Raw genomic sequence first — 17037 nt, forward strand, 5'->3', positions numbered from 1 at the left:
ATCATGCACTGGGAGCTTAACCCAGAATTCCAATGGGCGGCGGGAACTGTGGGATAGCTACCCACAGTGCACCACTCCGACATTCGATGCTAGCCTCGGTACTGTGGACGCACTCAGCTGAGTTCATGAACTTTAGTGGGGACACAGAAGACCGAATGTATAAAATCGCTTCCGAAAATTCGAATAGAATAATTTTGAAATGATATCGTACTGTAGACGTACCCTAAGAAAGAACAAGGGGAAAGCTATATCTGTATGAATGCTAGCGTTAGAGTATGTATTAATGAAGCTTATAAACTGATGGGGCTGCCCATTCCTCAGGGAATTAAAACACATTCTACTAGACAGAAGGCAGCCTCTGTGGGTTTTTCTAGGTATGTTCCTCTGAGAGATTTTTATGGCAGCAACATGGAGTTCTTTTTATACCTTCTCTAAATCTAAGGAATAGTATTTAGATCTGATCAGGGCCGGCTCTACGATTTTTGCCGCCCCAAGCAGTGAAAAAGCTGCCACCGTGGATGGCAAAAGGAAGAAGCTGCAGCCAAATTTCCACAGCGACGGGCAGAACCAAGAAGCTGTTGCTGTGGCCAAAGGAACTGCCGCCCCTTTCTAACTGCTGCCCCAAGCACCTGCGTGGAACACTGGTGCCTGGAGCCGGCCCTGGATCTGATGCAAGATTTGACAAGGCAATACTGCAGTCCTTATTCAATTAGCATTCTGTCTTCCCGCCCACCTGGGTCAGAGTACTGCTTAAGCTATGTCAGAAGTGGGAGTATGCAGAGGACACTCGAAAGAAAAATGAAGGTATTTGCCTCTGAGGTTCTTTGAGGTGGACTCTGCATATTGACACTTCCTGTCTGCCTTTCCTCACTACCTTGGAGTCCTACTTACCAATGGGCTTGGAGTCATAGGTAAAAGAACTGAAGTGGCTGGAGCACCACGCCCCTTTATACCTTTGCCCTGGGACCCTGGATGCTCACTGATGGGAAGGATAAGGGAGGTGCGTGAGCACTGCAACGGCTACTGCTAGTTAGAGCGCTACCTTTCGGCTCCATTAGTCAGAGCATTGCGTAAGTGTGAATATGTGTGGTGTTTAGATGTTGCTTGTAATTATTAGAATTGGGAGCACTGGCTGTGGGGAGTCTGAAAGGACAGGAAACAGGAAGGAAGGGGAAGGAGTTGAGAGGCTGGGAGAAAGCTACAGAGGGTGCAGCAGCAGCTTGGTAAAGAGGTTTCCACTTTGAAAATAAAGTCCTGTTGAAGCTTGTTAGTATCTTGCCTGGTTGATACAACGTTTTGGCAACAAGGATGGATCTTCTGCCTCTGAACCCACCTCCACCCTTTCTGCAAAGCCCAGGTGAGCCTCCAATTGCTTTTACTACCTGGATCCATATGTTTGAGACTTACCTGCTTGCAATCAGTGCTACAGAGATCTGCTAATCCACTGCTGTATATTTTACACTTTTCCCCCTGCAGATGATAAATATGAGACTGCACTCACTGTATTAAAGAATTTTTTTTGTGCCAAAAGTGAATGTAGTAGCTAATCGCTACAGATTTCACCAGCGTGAGCAGAAACCAGAGGAAACTATAATGCAGTATATTGCTTCTCTGAGGAGTCTGATTGTAATTTGTGATTTTTGGGAATATGGCAGATGAGATGATTAGAAACTAGCTCATTGAGAAAACAACCATGCTTCATGTAAGAGAACATTTGCTTCTAGAACCACAACTTACACTAGAAAAAGCAATAACCATTGCTACTCAGATTGAGTCAGCTACAGCTGAAGCCAAAATAATGAGCATGGATACAGGAGGCACAGTCCAGGCTGTGACTCCTTTGCAGAAAAGTTCACTACCACTGCAGACACAATTGCAAGAGGAAAACTATTGAAAAACCACCGAATCAGCAAATTCAAAATACAGTAAAAGCATGTTTTCGCTGTGGATCCCCACAACACCTTGCAAGCTACACAGGATGTCCGGCAAAAGTAGCTCAGTGCAATCATTGCAAAAAGATTGGACATTTTCTAAAGTATTTCGCAGTAGCCAGTTCAATCAACAGGTGCATGCAATTACAATACCAGATGTTACTGTGCTGAGTGTGGACAAAATCACTACTGCACATATTCCAGAACAGATAAAGTGCACTGTAAATGTTTCCACCATACCCTCAGGCAAACAACACTTTATTCAGCTAATGTTGGATACTGGCTCAGCAGTATCTATACTACCTAATTCCATCTGCATTACTTTAAAGATGTTCCTCTTACTGAACCCAAACTACACTTGGTGTGCTATTTGAAAAACCATATTCTAGTACATGGCTGCCTGCCAGTAATAGTTACTTTTGGTGATTGCTGTGTAACTGCAGAGTTCTACATTGTCCACAAAGGCACTCCTATCGTTGGCAGAGATTTATTGGCTGCTTTAAGTCTTAGGGTAGTTTAATGGACGAATTGATCTTCCTCAGCAAAGCACTCTTGCGGTATACACACCAGTTTCAGCTGGGACCCAACACCAAGTTGAGGAGAAACTCGGCTGTGCTTATGGGTTTCTACATGAAGTTGAAATGAGGAATAACGTGATGCCTGTACGACAGAAATTACAGCGCTTACCATTTTCAGACAGGGAAGCTGTTTCAGAGGAACTTAGAAAACTTGTTCAAACGGACATTATTGAAGAGATCGACTCCTCCTTCACCTATAGTAGAGACGCAGAAGAAGGGTGGAGGCATTCGCCTTTGTGTGGACTTTAGGGAGCCAAATAAAGCTATTGTGATTGGCAGCGATCCTCTTCCTCGCATAGAAGTATTTGCAGAACTCTGTGGAGCAAAGATGTTTTCTACTCTTGATTTGCAGAGCGCATACCATCAGGTTATGTTGCATGACGATAGCAGAGCCCTCACAGCATTTATTACACATGAGGGACTGTTTCGTTTTAAACGTGTTCCATACGGTCTTGCATCTGCCCCAAGTGCCTTTCAAAAAATGATGTAATGGTTCTGAAGAATCAGCATGGAGTTCAGTGCTATCTGGATGATATTATCGTGTTTGGAAATACTTCTGAGGAGCATGACAGTAACCTGCAGTCTGTACTAAACTGCATCAGTACAGCAGGCCTCCAGCTCAATAGGTCCAAATGCAAAATTTAGACAAACTGAACTTTCCTTTCTGGGGGATACAATTTCACAGGCTGGACTAAAACCTGATCCAGGTCATATCCTGGCAACTTCAAATGCTCCTTCTCCAACAGATTTGCAAACCTTACGTTCCTTTTTGGGTCTTACCTGCTGGTATGCAAAATTCATTCCCAATTATGCTTCTGTCATTGAACCATTATGAGAATTACTACAGAGAAGTTCAACCTTAGTGTGGACAACAGATGCACAAGCTAGTTTCGAAATGGTGAAAGACTTGATTGTACATAGTCCAGTACTTGCACTATTCAGTCCTGCATTGCCCACAATTGTAACTACTGATGCTTCTGATTATGGAGTTGGGGCTGTTTTCACACAACTGCATGAGGACAACACAGAGAGGACTGTTGCATTTGCTTCAAGGACACTAAGTAATGCTGAGACAAAATATTCTACAGTTGAAAAAGAAGCACTTGCTTGTGTCTGGGCTACTGAAAAATGGAGAACTTACCTGTAGGGTCGCATGTTCAAGTTGTGCACAGACCACAGCCTTTTGACGACGTTGCTCACCACAAAAGGACTGGGAAGAGCAGGATACTCTATTACTCGATGGTCTGCAAGACTACTCTTTTTCAATTAGGAACTGGAATATAAGCCTGGAAACCAAAATGTGGTTGCTGATTGCCTTTCTTGCCTGCCTTTGCCTTCACCAGATGGTCCACCGGAGGATGAGGATATAGTGCTTGCGCTTATTACAAGTGTTCTCACTGCAGTTACAAGAGAACAATTTCAAGCTGCTTGTTCAACAAAAACTATGGGAATTTTTGACAAAGAGATGGCCCAGTCACCCTAAAAACCTTGAACCAGTTTTGCTGCCTTATTTTAGAGTTCGGGATGAACTTTCTTTGTTTGATGGCTGTGTGCTATGAGGTACACACCGGCTCCTTGTGCCAGAAGAATTACAGTCAAAACTCATACACCTGGCACACGATACTCATCAAGGAATTGTCCGAACCAAACAACGACTACAGGATCTGTATTGGTGGCCAGGGATGGACTCTCAAATTGAAGCACTCTTAAAATCCTGTGTCGTTTGCCAAATGCATGATAAGACAGAGTGACATGTACCCCTCCATTACAGCCTGTTTTTCTTCCTGAATCTGCATGGGGGAAAAAAATGGCGATTGGCATTGTAGGACCCTTTGATACTGCTCCAATTGACTGCCTTTATGCCATCATTTTAATAGACTATTTCAGTAAATGGCCTGAGGTAACGTTTACATTGCAAATCTCTTCTGCTACAGTAATTAAGTTCCTCTCTTCAGTTTTTAGCAGGGAAGGTAACCCCAAAGAACTGGGTTCAGATAATGGTAGTCAATTTACTTCCCTGGAGTTCAAAACTTTTCTAGCACAGAGGAACATTTTACACAGAAGGTCATCCCTGTATTACCCTCAAGCCAATGGGGAAATCGAACGGTTTAACAGAAGTTTGAAAGAGAGTTTGCAAATGGCTAAACTGGAAGGGCGATTGTGGATACCCTTCACTACTGATTTCTTGCAAGCATACCAGGCTACATGACATGCCACAACGCAAAGATCACCCGCAGAGTTACTGCATGGGAAACAGATGAATACTAAACTGAACATTGCTGGATTGTTAAAGGCACGACCTGATGCCCCAAACGAGGATGATGTGAGAAAAACAGTTGAACAGAACCAAGCAAAGTCTAAGGCTTTCACAGACAAGTGGTGGGATGCTAAGGAGCCAAAGTTTGAGTGTGATTCCTTTGTTAGAATACAAAAACCTGGAATTTTATGCAAAGGGGACCATAAATTCACAGCTCCTCTTAAAATCATAGAGAAGAAGGGACCTTACACCTATCGACTTTCTGATGGGCATGTATAAGAAGTATGATGGGCTTCTTATCTTGCACCTGCCTATGCACCAAGAGGAGATTATGCCAACACCCAGTCTGCATTGGATGACTTCACTGTAGTACCAACACAACAAGACATTGCATTGGAACCGGGGCTTGAGAGATGGCCTGTCAGACCCAGATGACCACCTGTCTGGACTACAGACTATTTTATGTAGTATCTACAGTGTTTTCAGTGTAATATTTCTGCCAACAGTATAGTGTCCTTGTTTCGTATTTGTTCCTGTGGTTAGAACAATGTTTGTTTTAATTGGGAGAGTTTCTTAAGAGAGGAGGGAATGTGGTGTTTAGATGTTGCTTGTAATTATTAGAACTGGGAGCACTGGCTGTTGGGAGTCTGAAAGGACAGGAAACAGGAAGGAAGGGGGAGGAGTTGAGAGACTGGGAGAAAGCTACAGAGGGTGCAGCAGCAGCTTGGTAAAGAGGTTTCCACTTTGATGATAATGTCCTGTTGAAGCTTGTTAGTACCTTGCCTGGTTGATACAACAATATGCAGAGTCCAGCTCAAAGAATCTCAGTTATAGGTAAATAATCTTCATTTGCCAACTAAATGAGTTTGTTATTCACTTTGCAAAAAGTATAGCTGAGGCCTTTCCAGTGAATTCCCTGCTGGGAAGAAAAAAGTCAATTCCTTAATGTCAGATGAAGGCCCAAAGACTCAAGAATGTTAATCTCCAAAGAATGTGTGTCTGCCTATAGATAGCCCAGTTGATAAATAATCTCAATTTCCTTCCTTTTTCAAGGACATTTCTAATATTCCTCTGGTTCAGAGCCACATTTTTGATATGAGGACTGTATGAATATATTCATCCAAAAATAGAAACCAACTTCAGCTTGTAAGAAAATCATAGCACCAAGGCAGATTTTAAAAAAAATGGTATTTAATGGTCTTTGTAAATATTAAATCTGGACACTTATCTGTTACTTTAATTCTGCTAGATCTGGGTGCTGCTTTCATGCTGTTTAATCACATCCACCTTTTTCAATACATCTGTGTTTTAGAAATACAGTACCAGTTTTTCTTTTAGTTACAGGAAGCCTAATATTTTGCATACCCCTTTTGTGATTGTAACTGTTCAATGGTTTTATATTTCAGCTGGGAAATACAGCACTTGGTAGCACATAATTTTAACTTTTATGTACATAACAAATGGCTGTTAATTACTTGATTGCCATAAAAACTTTACTACATTTTTAGTATTTTGTTTGACTTTCATTTAACTATAGTAGCTCACGTTAAGGCAGACTTTTACAAAGTTAAGATCAATTGTCTCTGGAGCTGTTAAAAGTTTATCTTATATATTTGATCATTACAATTCTCTCTGTACTAGTCTTTTTAGGGTTCAGTTGTAAAACCTAAGCAGTATGCATTGTTCTTTGAGTTATAGGAAAACAGTTTTAGTTCTTTGTAACATCATGTAAAGTCTAAATACTTTTAATGTACTGTCAAGGTGTTCTTCCATTCTTAAGATTTTAAGTGCTTAATACGTTGTCTTTTGAAGTTGACATTCACACTCTTTAAAATTATTGCTTTTCCAAGGTGTAAATCCTAAGAATGTCTCCTTAGTAGCAGCCAGTAAAGAAGGCTCTCAAGGAATCTGGAACAATTCATTGTTTTCTAAACCACTGGGGCCTACTGGAGGAGGTCTGTCTTTTAACAGAACGAATGCAGGTAATTCATAATTACAATAAGTACAATTGTGTATATACTGGATTATTTTGTGTTAATTTTTATTGTTTAAAATTAATTTAGGTAAGGTCTTCTAGCTTCCAATTGTTTCACTGTATTCTTGCTTTTCTCTTTTAACGTGTATCCCCTGAAAAGAACAGTGTACTCTATATTTATATGCCAAGGTATATATTTTCATTTCAGGGTGTGGAGAAAGTACATGCTATATAAGTCCAATTATGAAGCTCTGCCAGGAAGAATTTGAGTTCTAATCCATCAGAGCCATTAACTCATTGTGTTAATTTAAGCAAGTAATTTGACCTTATTATTCCTAGTCAATTTGAACTGGAACATTGGGTAAAAGAGCAGTCCCTCATATGGGGAAAAATAACAAAAAAAAGATGCTGGGTGTGAGCTCATATCATAAAAATAATGTTTACAGAGTGCTTTGTTTGCGGATCTCAAAGCAGTTCTCAAACATTGAGCCTGCCAACCTTCCTCAAATGAAATAGTACTTTACTGCATGAGTAATCCTGCTTTCTTCAATAAGGTTGTTGGAGTAATGTACTTCACAATATGAGTAAGGATGGCAGAGTCTGGCTTTCACTGATTAAGCGTCACACAACTACTGAACTACATGATAAGTACAGTATCCCCATTTTACAGGTGGGAAAATTAGGCACAGAGAGGTGAAGTGACTTGTTTAAGATCTCTTAGCAAGTTAATGTCAGAGCCAGGACTAGAGACCAGGGCTCTTAGATTCCCAGCCCTGTATTCTATCCATAAGACCACATTGTTACTTTTTATGATTTTAGATAATAAAGTAATAATTTAGAACCAGTTTCTCAGCTGGTGTGGTTAGGTGTTCCTCTATTGACTTCAACAGAGCTATGCTGATTTACATCACCAACTGAATATCTGGCCCTAAAATTTTTGTAGCAGTCTTCATCCTGAAGGATCTTTGAGTTTTAAATACTATGTAAAGGTCTCACTTCCTTGCAACTGCCATGCCCCGTCTAATAAGGGGGAGTGTGGTAGCCAATCTGTGCCATCAACAATACAGGGTTTTCTTTTTGAAAGTGAAGCACATACTATCTGTCTGAAATTACATGAGTCGTGTTTGGTAGGAAGAAGAGCATTACCCACACTGGAATTTTTCACACAATATGAGGGGCATCTCTTTCAAATATCTATCATAGGTACTTACGTAACTCCTTCACTATAGTTTCTGAGCACCTCAAAATGTATTTATCCTCACAATACCCCTGTGCAGTAGGGCGGTGCTATTATCCCTATGCTACAAACGGGGACATGAGACAGGCAGACAGAAAGACAAAGGGCCAGATTTTCAAAAGTATTCAGATGCATAAAGTTGCAGAGCGGCACCTAGGGGGATTTACAAGAATGCTGAAGCAGGTTAAGCACCTAACTTTCATTGAAATAAATTGGAGTTAGTTAGATACCTAACTTGCACAGATGCTTTGGAAAATCCCAGTAAGCACGTCTCTGCATCTCTAAACCTAAATACTTTTGAAAAACTTGACCTTGGGCAAGTCATTTAGGACAAGTAGTGAGTCTTCAGTGGAGCATGGTCAGGTCTATAGTCTCAGGCTAGCACCTGAACCACTAAACCATCCTTTCTCCTTTAAATAGTGCCATGGCATTTTCAGTGACTTCACTTTAACCTTTTATTGAAAGAAGACCCCTTCAATCAACAGTACTTTCCCCCTTAATAACATGATGGGGTAATGCTTCAGTATTGATTGGTAGGAGAGTGCCATCTAAAGAACCAGTGGACCTACTTCCTCGAATACCTGGGTTTTTCTTGAAGGTCTCCAGTCCTAGTAGTGACCTTCCTGAATCCATTTTAGCTTATGAAATCGGACAAGATCACGGCTCTAAGAATGTGAAATGAAGCTGAATAATTCTGTTCCAGATAAACTAAAAATCAGTGCATTATATATATGTATATGTATATGTATATGTATGTATGTATAATGAAATGGACACAATCAACCTAAAAATCCCACTTCTGTCTGGAAAATTTTACCTCCAATAACTATAACTGAAAGAATTTAGAGAAGAAATACTATTTATTTTCTGTTTGTTTACTTTGTGCATTTGATAGCACTTTCCAAACTATTTTCACCATTTCTCCTTTATAGTTCATCAGTTTCTTGTCTGGCTCTTTTATACACCAACACCAGGGTAAAACGCATTTAAGAAAGACACATGAAAATATGTTTGGTAAAACACAGACATTGGCAGGGGGTCCCAAAGGCAGGTACAGCCACTGAAACTCCTTTTTTTTTTTTTTTTAAGTCATTAATTTTTTTTTTTTTTTACTTATTAGATTTCAAGTTGTCATTGCCCCTTAACTGACGAAATTAACCAAATTAAGTTTACTTTGGAATGGTATTTTTCCTTTCCTTCAGTGTAACCATAAAACATAACAATTTAAGAGCAGGTTAGTTTCAAATGATGAGGCACACTCTCTATGCAGAATTATAGGGTTAGGTTCAGTTAGGCCTGCAGTCTGACTAGCTAACCGTGCTTGAGTGATTTATTATATTTACATTGGTGATCAATTATATTCTGCTTCCCTTGAGTAGAAGCCTGGTGGTGAGTTCAGTAGCACCATTTCCTACTTTAGGGTAAGGCCTTTTTGCAAACATAGGACTGAAGTCATAGTTATAAAGGTACTTTAAACACTCATTCTCACCTGTTTTGATTTCAGTGTTTTCCCCTATTTCTATTTACAAATCACCTAATCAATTCTTCATCTACATTTATTTTCTTTCTTTCTTTCTTTCTTTCTTTCTTCTGCCTTCTCTGCAGAAGAAAACATAATTAAACCAATTGAAAAACTATCATGCAAAGAAAGGTTGAATGAAAATTTAGAGGCGCCAAAAGGTAATTTATGGCAATTATAGCTTGGGATAGATGATTCTTTGCAGGTTGCATAGTTATGTCATGCATTTTCTTATTTTGCTTTTCTTGTAACAGTTGCTCTTGTATAATACATTCCAAATGATCTTACACTTTTGTTTCAGTTTTAATTGCTATTATTCCATGTTGTGGCAAACCTTGCCCTCCCTGTAAAAGTGAGGGATCCCAGTTGCAGAGGGATCGTTTTGGTTTTGCTGTGCAGGGGCGAGGGATAAGGTGAGAGGAGGGAATGCAGGGGATCTGCTTGCCACTGAGTTGTGCTCCATAAACTCTCTTATAATGGCAGGGGGGATTGAGGACACAGCTGGGGGCAGTCAGTCTGCGATTGTTTACTTGCGCATGGAGCAGGCTGAAGGATTTTCCCCATTGTGAACTTCGCCCACAGTAGTTTGTGTCAAGCAGGTGAACTCCAAATATATGAACATATTTAAAGAATCCTTTTAGTGTTTCATACTGAAATACTGGGCCACATCTTTTTTCTATCTGTCAAGCTCTAGTAAACATGCTTAGTTATTGATCCTGCCCCATTAAAGTTAATGGGAGCTTTACTGTGTACTTCAGTGGGTTCAGGATCAAGTCCTTAGTGGAGGCGGTCCTGTGACAGTGGGAGGGGAGGGCAGTCATTTCCCTGGGACTTAGGCCAACTTGAAAACCACCCGGTAGGCTGTCCTCAATTACACTAGTGCAGCCTCGGAAATCTGAGGACAGAAATTGGACATACAGTTATTAAATAATATTTAAGGCTGTCTGACTTGTTAGAATCTTTGTGCCCTGGTGCTAGCCCTGTTCTGAAGCCAGAGACTATTTCACCACCATAATAATAAACCACAACAGCTTCTGCAGTAATAGGCTTTTGGTGTGCTGCATTCAGCCAAGTGCCTTAAGCACCACAGCACTGGTGCTGTACTAAGGCACACCCTTGCTTAGCTCTCTGCTTTGGAGTAGTCTTATGAATTTTAAATTATTCATTTAAAATGTTGGTTGGTGTTTTTAACAATTTGGTGGTGGGAGAGTATTGATCTGCTATGTTCTTCCACTAAGACAGAGAGTTCCTAGTAGAAGGAGAAGAGAAAATAATGGGGGGAAATTTATAAGTATTTTTCTGTACTACAGATAAACTCTGATTATATAAAAGGCTGCGTGCACACTAAAATTACGTGGCCAAAATGTTCCAAAGTTGCTAACACCAGTGTATGCAAGAGAGTCCGGTTGTTGTCAAGGTCAGAGCAAGTGTCCATGACACAGTGCTTACAGTGCCAGCATTTATAGGACTTTTGTCTCCACTAGGGCTGCTTCACATGCACATTTTCATGATGCAGCGAATCCTGTCTACATTAACACTTGCTCTGTTCTGCCACCTGTGTGACTGCACTATTGCTGGGAAATGGGTATGAAGTTTTCTAGGGGAGAAGCACATGCATCTACGCCAGATGTTTTTATACTTTTGCAGCTTGCTAAGCAGATGCTAGCTGCAACTGTGCAGAGCAACTCCACCTGGTTACACTGATTTTACGTTGATGTAATTGCATTTACTGCAGTGAAATCACACTAGTGTAAGAGTGTGGAGAATATTGATGTGAAACAGAATACCTCACACAGGACTCACTGCAAGCATCACAGAGCCTGTGGACTGTTTTCTGGCACAACAGGTGCATAATACCTAAGGAATATAATATCAGCTGTTCATATTTTTGGATTATTCCATTACTTGCTTCAGATGGCTCAATGGCTATGCCCTGCATGAGGAGCCATGCATGCATTGTGAGGGGCAGGGGTCACATCCTGGTACACCCTTACATATGCTGATACCATGACAGAGTCTATTAATGAAATGACAGACTTTATATGAGCTTTTATTGTCAAGGAGGGTACTGGCAGTACAAGACGCAGATTTCTGGGGGAAGTCTGGGATGGGGAATTTGCTGGTGTCGCTCTACAGCTTCCCCAAACTGTGGGGCGCGTCTCCCTAGGGAGGTGTGGAGGAATGTGGAGCAGTGGGGTCTTGGTCAGCCCCCATGGGTGCGGGGAGGGAGCACCACCTAACCCTTTCCCGCCCCCAGCTCTGCTCCAGTCCTGCCTCCAGCCATATCCCCGGCTCCTGGTCCTGTGCCTGGCCCCATCTCCAGTCTTCGCGCAGCTCTACTCCCACCCCCGCACCAGCACCCAACTTCAGCCACTGGTCATGGCTCCATTCCCGACCCATGGCCGAGGCTGTGGACAAGGCCGGGAGCAGAGCTGCACCTGGCTGCGGGCCCAGTTGCCAGCCCCCACCACAGCCCAGCTGTGGCTCCGTTCCTGTCCCTGGCCACAGCCCTGCTCCCAGCCCCAGACCCGCCCCCAGCTGCGGTCCCAACCCCAGTGCCGTTATCCTTGTCCTCTACCCCCACCCCTCCGCCCCCTGAGCTGCAGCCCCACTCCCAGCCCCGGCTCCAAGGGGTGGGGGCGGGGGTGCAGACAGGGATAAGGGGTGTCATGACCCTCAAAAGTTTGGGAACTGCTGATCTACAGTATAATTCAAGAATGGCTGGCTGGCTGAAGCACTCTTGCAGTATAGCTGGGGGTAACTTACATGCTGGAGGCTGTGTGTGAGCGGGCTAGGAGTGGTTGCTCTCATAGTGAAGCAGTGTAAAACGGACCCAAGGCAGGAGAACTGAGGGGACATGCTATCCAACAGTCCAGATTGTACCCTGGGTAATGTCCCAGGGCCATGTTTTATTAAAGGTTTATCTTTCATCTGGACTTTTGTTTCATTCTTTATTGATCTGCATTTTGGTGTGGGATGGGTTGGGGAGGTAGGGAAGCCATGTATTGTTTCAGCTGCTCTCAGCCCTGCCCTGAATGGAGAGCTGAGGAGGTTGGCAGAAAGAGTACCACTTTTGCTGACTCCTGTACAGAGAGGTGTGGGGAGGGCACAACAGAGCTGAGACTAGCCTGTGCAATCTGCTCATAGATGTCTGTTTCTCTTGCTGGTCTTTCACTGTGCTTGTACAGTCTCTTTTCCTCAGAGGCCAAAGAGATCCATGACTTCTTTCCTGCTCCAGGCAGGAATGTGTCTAGTAGCTCTTCCAGACAGAAATGTGTGTGGGCTGGCATGATTGCATGCTCACAGAAGTGGGCTTGTAGGTGTGCTCATCAGGATGGGCAATTAGGAAAAGGCATTTCAAAAACATGCTGAGGATTTTAAAGAGAGAGGTTGGGTTCCAGTCTCTGTCTCTTGGGTAGTGGAGTTCCAAACTGTGACCAGAGTGACCACTGGCACAGACATAGGGGCATTGTGGGACGGCTGCGGGAGAACTGTTAGGGTCAACACATGTGATTCAATGTCTACTCTCACACTGTGTCGATGGAAGGTGGAGCATGCTTTTGCATCTTTCAGTGAGGTGGTGTTATTGTGTCACTGTAATGTGGTGGTTAGATCAGTGGGGGAGAGATTTAGATGCAGACATGCACAACTAGATCGAAACAAGTCGACTTCAGTCAGTCTAACTTTGTAATGTAGATTAGACCTTTGTATCCTAGCTGGACTAAGTAAAGATGCACACACACATTTTTCTAAACAGGTATCAGTTTCTTATATAAAATTGATACTTTGCATGGTTGTTGTACCATAAATAAGCTTTAAAGTGACCATGAAGAGCAAGTAAAGATCTTGTTGGCTGCCTGAATCAAGCTCAAAAGTTTAAAACTTTGTACATCAGTGTATAGACCACCTAACCAGGAAGAAGAGGTGGATGAGGTTTTTTTTTAAACAGCTAAAAAAAATCATCCAAAGCACAGGATTTGGTGGTGATGGGGGACTTCAACTACCCAGACATCTGTTGGGAAAATAACACAGCCGGGCACAGATTATCCAACAATTTTTGGAATGTATTGGAGACAATTTTTTATTTCAGAAGGTGGAGACAGCTACCAGGGGAGAGGCTGTTCTAGATTTGATTTTGACAAATAGGGAGGAACTGGTTGAGAATTTGAAAGTGGAAGGCAGCTTGGGTGAAAGTGATCATGAAATGGTAGAGTTCATGATTCTAAGGAATAGTAGGAGGGAGAACAGCAAAATAAAGACAATGGATTTCAAGAAGGCAGACTTTAGCAAACTCAGGAAGCTGGTAGGTAAGGTCCCATGGGAAGCAAGTCTAGGGGAAAAAACAACAGAAGACAGTTAGCAGTTTTTCAAAGAGGCATTATTAAGGGCACAAGAGGAAACTATCCCACTGCGTAGGAAAGATAGGAAGTATGGCAAGAGACTACCGTGGCTTAACCAGGAGATCTTCAATGATCTAAAAATCAAAAGAGAGCCCTACACAAAGTGGAAACTAGGTCAAATTACAAAGGATGAATAGAAAAAACACAAGTATGTAGGGACAAAATTAGAAAGGCCAAGGCACAAAACGAGATCAAACTTGCTAGAGACATAAAGAGTAACAATAAAATATTCTAGAAATACATTAGAAGCAAGAGGAAAACCAAGGACAGGGTAGGCCCGTTACTCAATGTGTGTGGGGGGGAATAATAACAGAAAATGTGGAAATGGCAAAGGTGCTTAATGACTACATTGTGTCGGTTTTCACCAAGAAGGTTGGTGGTGAATGGACATCTAACGTAGTGAATGCCAGTGAAAATGAGGTAGGATCAAAAGAGGCTAAAATAGGGAAAGAACAAGTTAAAAATTACTTAGCCAAATTAGACGTCTTCAAGTCACCAGGGCCTGATGAAATGCATCCTAGAATACTCAAGGAGCTGGCTGAGGAGATATTTGAGCCATTAACGATTATCCTTGAAGTCATGGAGGATGGGAGAGATTCCAGAAGACTGGAAAAGGGCAAATATAGTGCCTATCTATAAAAAGGGAAATGACAATCCAGGGAATTACAGACCAGTCATCTTAACTTCTGTACCTGGAAAGATAATGGAGCAAATAATTAAGCGATCAATTTGCAAACATCTAGAAGATAATAAGATGATACGTAACAGTCAGCATGGATTTGTCAAAAAAAATCATGTCAAATCAACCTGATAGCTTTCTTTGCTATGGTAACAAGCCTTGTAGATAGGGGGAAGTGGTAGATGTGGTATCTCTTGACTTTAGTAAAGCTTTTGATGCTGTCTCACATGACCTTCTCATAAATAAACTAGGGAAATGCAACCTAGATGGAGCTACTATAAGGTGGGTGCAAAACTGGTTAGAAAACTGTTCCCAAAGAGTAGTTATCAGTGGTTCACAGTCACGCTGGAAGGGCATAATGAGTGGGGTCCTGCAGGGATCAGTTCTGAGTCTGTTTCTGTTCAATATTGTCATCAGTGATTAAGATAATGGCATACAGAGTACACTTATAAAGTTTGCTGATGATACCAATCTGGGAGGGGTTGCAAGTGCTTTGGAGGATAGGATTAAAATTCAAAATGATCTGGACAAACTGGAGAAATGGTCTGAAGTAAATAGGATGAAATTCAATAAGGACAAATGCAAAGTACTCCATTTAGGAAGGAAATATCAGTTGCACACATACAAAATGGGAAATGACTGCCTATGAAGGAGTACTGCGGAAAGGGATCTGGGGGTCATAGTGGACCACAAGCCAAATACGAGTCAACAGTGTAATGCTCTTGCCAAAAAAGCGAACATCATTCTGGGATGTATTAGCAGGAGTGTTGTAAGCAAGACACGAGAAGTAATTCTTCTGCTCTACTCCGCGCTGATTGGGCCTCAGCTGGGGTATTGTGTCGAGTTCTGGGCTCCACATTTCAGGAAGGATGTGGACAAATTGGAGAGAGTTCAGAGAAGAGCAACAAAAATGGTTAAAGGTCTAGAAAACATGACCTCTGAGGGAAGATTGAAAAAATTGGGTTTGTTTAGTCTGGAAAAGAGAAGATTGAGAGGGGACATAAGTTTTCAAGTATGTAAAAAGTTGTTACGAGGAGGAAGAAAAATTGTTTCTCTTAACGTCTGAGTATAGGACAAGAAGCAATGGGCTTAAATTGCAGCAAGGGAGGTTTAGGTTGGACATTAGGAAAAACTTCCTAACTGTCAGGGCAGTTAAGCACTGGAATAAATTGCCTAGGGAGGTTGTGGAATCTCCATACTGGAGACTTTTAAGAACAGGTTAGACAAACACCTGTCAGGGATGGTCTAGATAATTAGTCCTGCCATGACCTCTCAAGGTCCCTTCCAGTCCTATGATTCTATGAAAATCTTGGCTTTGTAGGTGCTGCTTACAACCCGTCTGGAGGATATATCCCTTCCTTTCATAAAAAAGAAGTTGGATCAGCTGGACAAAGGATACAACTAGCTCCTCTTGGTGCATCAGCATCAGGTAAGAAGCATCTCTGTAACCCTATCATGTACAGCACCATAGGCACAGGGAAGGATGTTCAATTCCCATAATTTCCAAGGAGGGCTTTTAAGAGGGTTTTTTCTTTATACACTTGATATGTTGGACTGGATCTGTAATGGTGTAAATCAGTTGGTGTAAATTGACATAACACAATGAAGCTATGCTGATTGACATTTACTGAGGATCTGACTGGTTACAATTTCAAAATGGCATGGACCTTCCACTAACAAAGTCAGGTATATGGTATCAGTAATAAATTCCAATTTTTAAGCTTCCATCTTGAAGTAGCCCCAAAGATTTCAGCATTATTTTTCATATTTTTTTAAATAAAGGGTCCTCTGGTAAACAGCCTGTTTTGACTGGTCTCCTTGCATGGGCATTTAAGATGCTTTCTGTTGTATTTTCATCTCATTGTGTGGGAGTTGGTCGTGTAAATCCTTGGGCTTTGAGATGAGAATATAGTGTTGGATGAGTGGAATATTACAAAAAATAATGCTGCTGTGGTAAAGAAAATTTCAAAGTAGCTAGGCTATTTTGTCTGACTTCTATTTTCTCTAATATAACTGGCTGACTATAACTACAGTTGATGTAGTTCTGTATTGTATTAAAGCATATGTGAAAGGAACCGTTACATTTTATCCTGCAGTATTTATGTACTTAGCTGTTTAAGACCAATACAACATTTTACTGCATATAACTTGTTACCTCGTCTCATCTGTAATAGACATCGCATTCTGGGCACTAGAAAGATATTGGCAAACTGGAGGGAGTTCAGAGAAGACCAGGAAAAATGATCAGGAACAGGAGGAACTGACTTGTGAGGAATGATTTAAGGTCTTCTCCAAGTTCCATTGAAATCAACAGAAAGCCCGCCCCCCCCCTCCCCCATTGATTTCAGTGGGAATTGGATCAGGCCCTAAAGGAACTCAGTGGGAATCATCATTACAGTTAAAGGGACTGTAACAGGCTGACAGTAGGTGTCTGGAAAACCCCATCTGTTGGCCTGTTTTG

The 17037-nt window shown here is 41.8% G+C and overlaps 2 protein-coding genes across 5 annotated transcripts in view; one reads left to right on the forward strand and one right to left on the reverse strand.

The window, feature by feature from the left end:
* The window catches only part of MAK (male germ cell associated kinase), a 63465-nt gene that overhangs the window by 40648 nt on the left and 5780 nt on the right, over positions 1–17037 (forward strand). For all 3 annotated transcript variants that reach the window (XM_074944888.1, XM_074944887.1, XM_074944890.1), the window contains 2 exons: positions 6617–6748; positions 15898–16005. In XM_074944888.1, the coding sequence (XP_074800989.1) occupies positions 6617–6748; positions 15898–16005 (240 nt within the window). The remainder of the gene's footprint in view (positions 1–6616; positions 6749–15897; positions 16006–17037) is intronic.
* Positions 9450–17037, reverse strand: part of LOC141982628 (N-acetyllactosaminide beta-1,6-N-acetylglucosaminyl-transferase-like) — a 62321-nt gene continuing 54733 nt past the window's right edge. Inside the window, exon 2 of one of the 2 annotated variants that reach the window (XM_074944893.1) lies at positions 9450–9577. In XM_074944893.1, the coding sequence (XP_074800994.1) occupies positions 9525–9577 (53 nt within the window). In that variant the 3' untranslated portion in view covers positions 9450–9524. The remainder of the gene's footprint in view (positions 9578–17037) is intronic. The other variant, XM_074944892.1, reaches the window with a different exon arrangement.

This window comes from Natator depressus, chromosome 2 (genome assembly GCF_965152275.1).
Source record: "Natator depressus isolate rNatDep1 chromosome 2, rNatDep2.hap1, whole genome shotgun sequence".
NCBI classification, from domain to species: Eukaryota; Metazoa; Chordata; order Testudines; family Cheloniidae; genus Natator; species Natator depressus.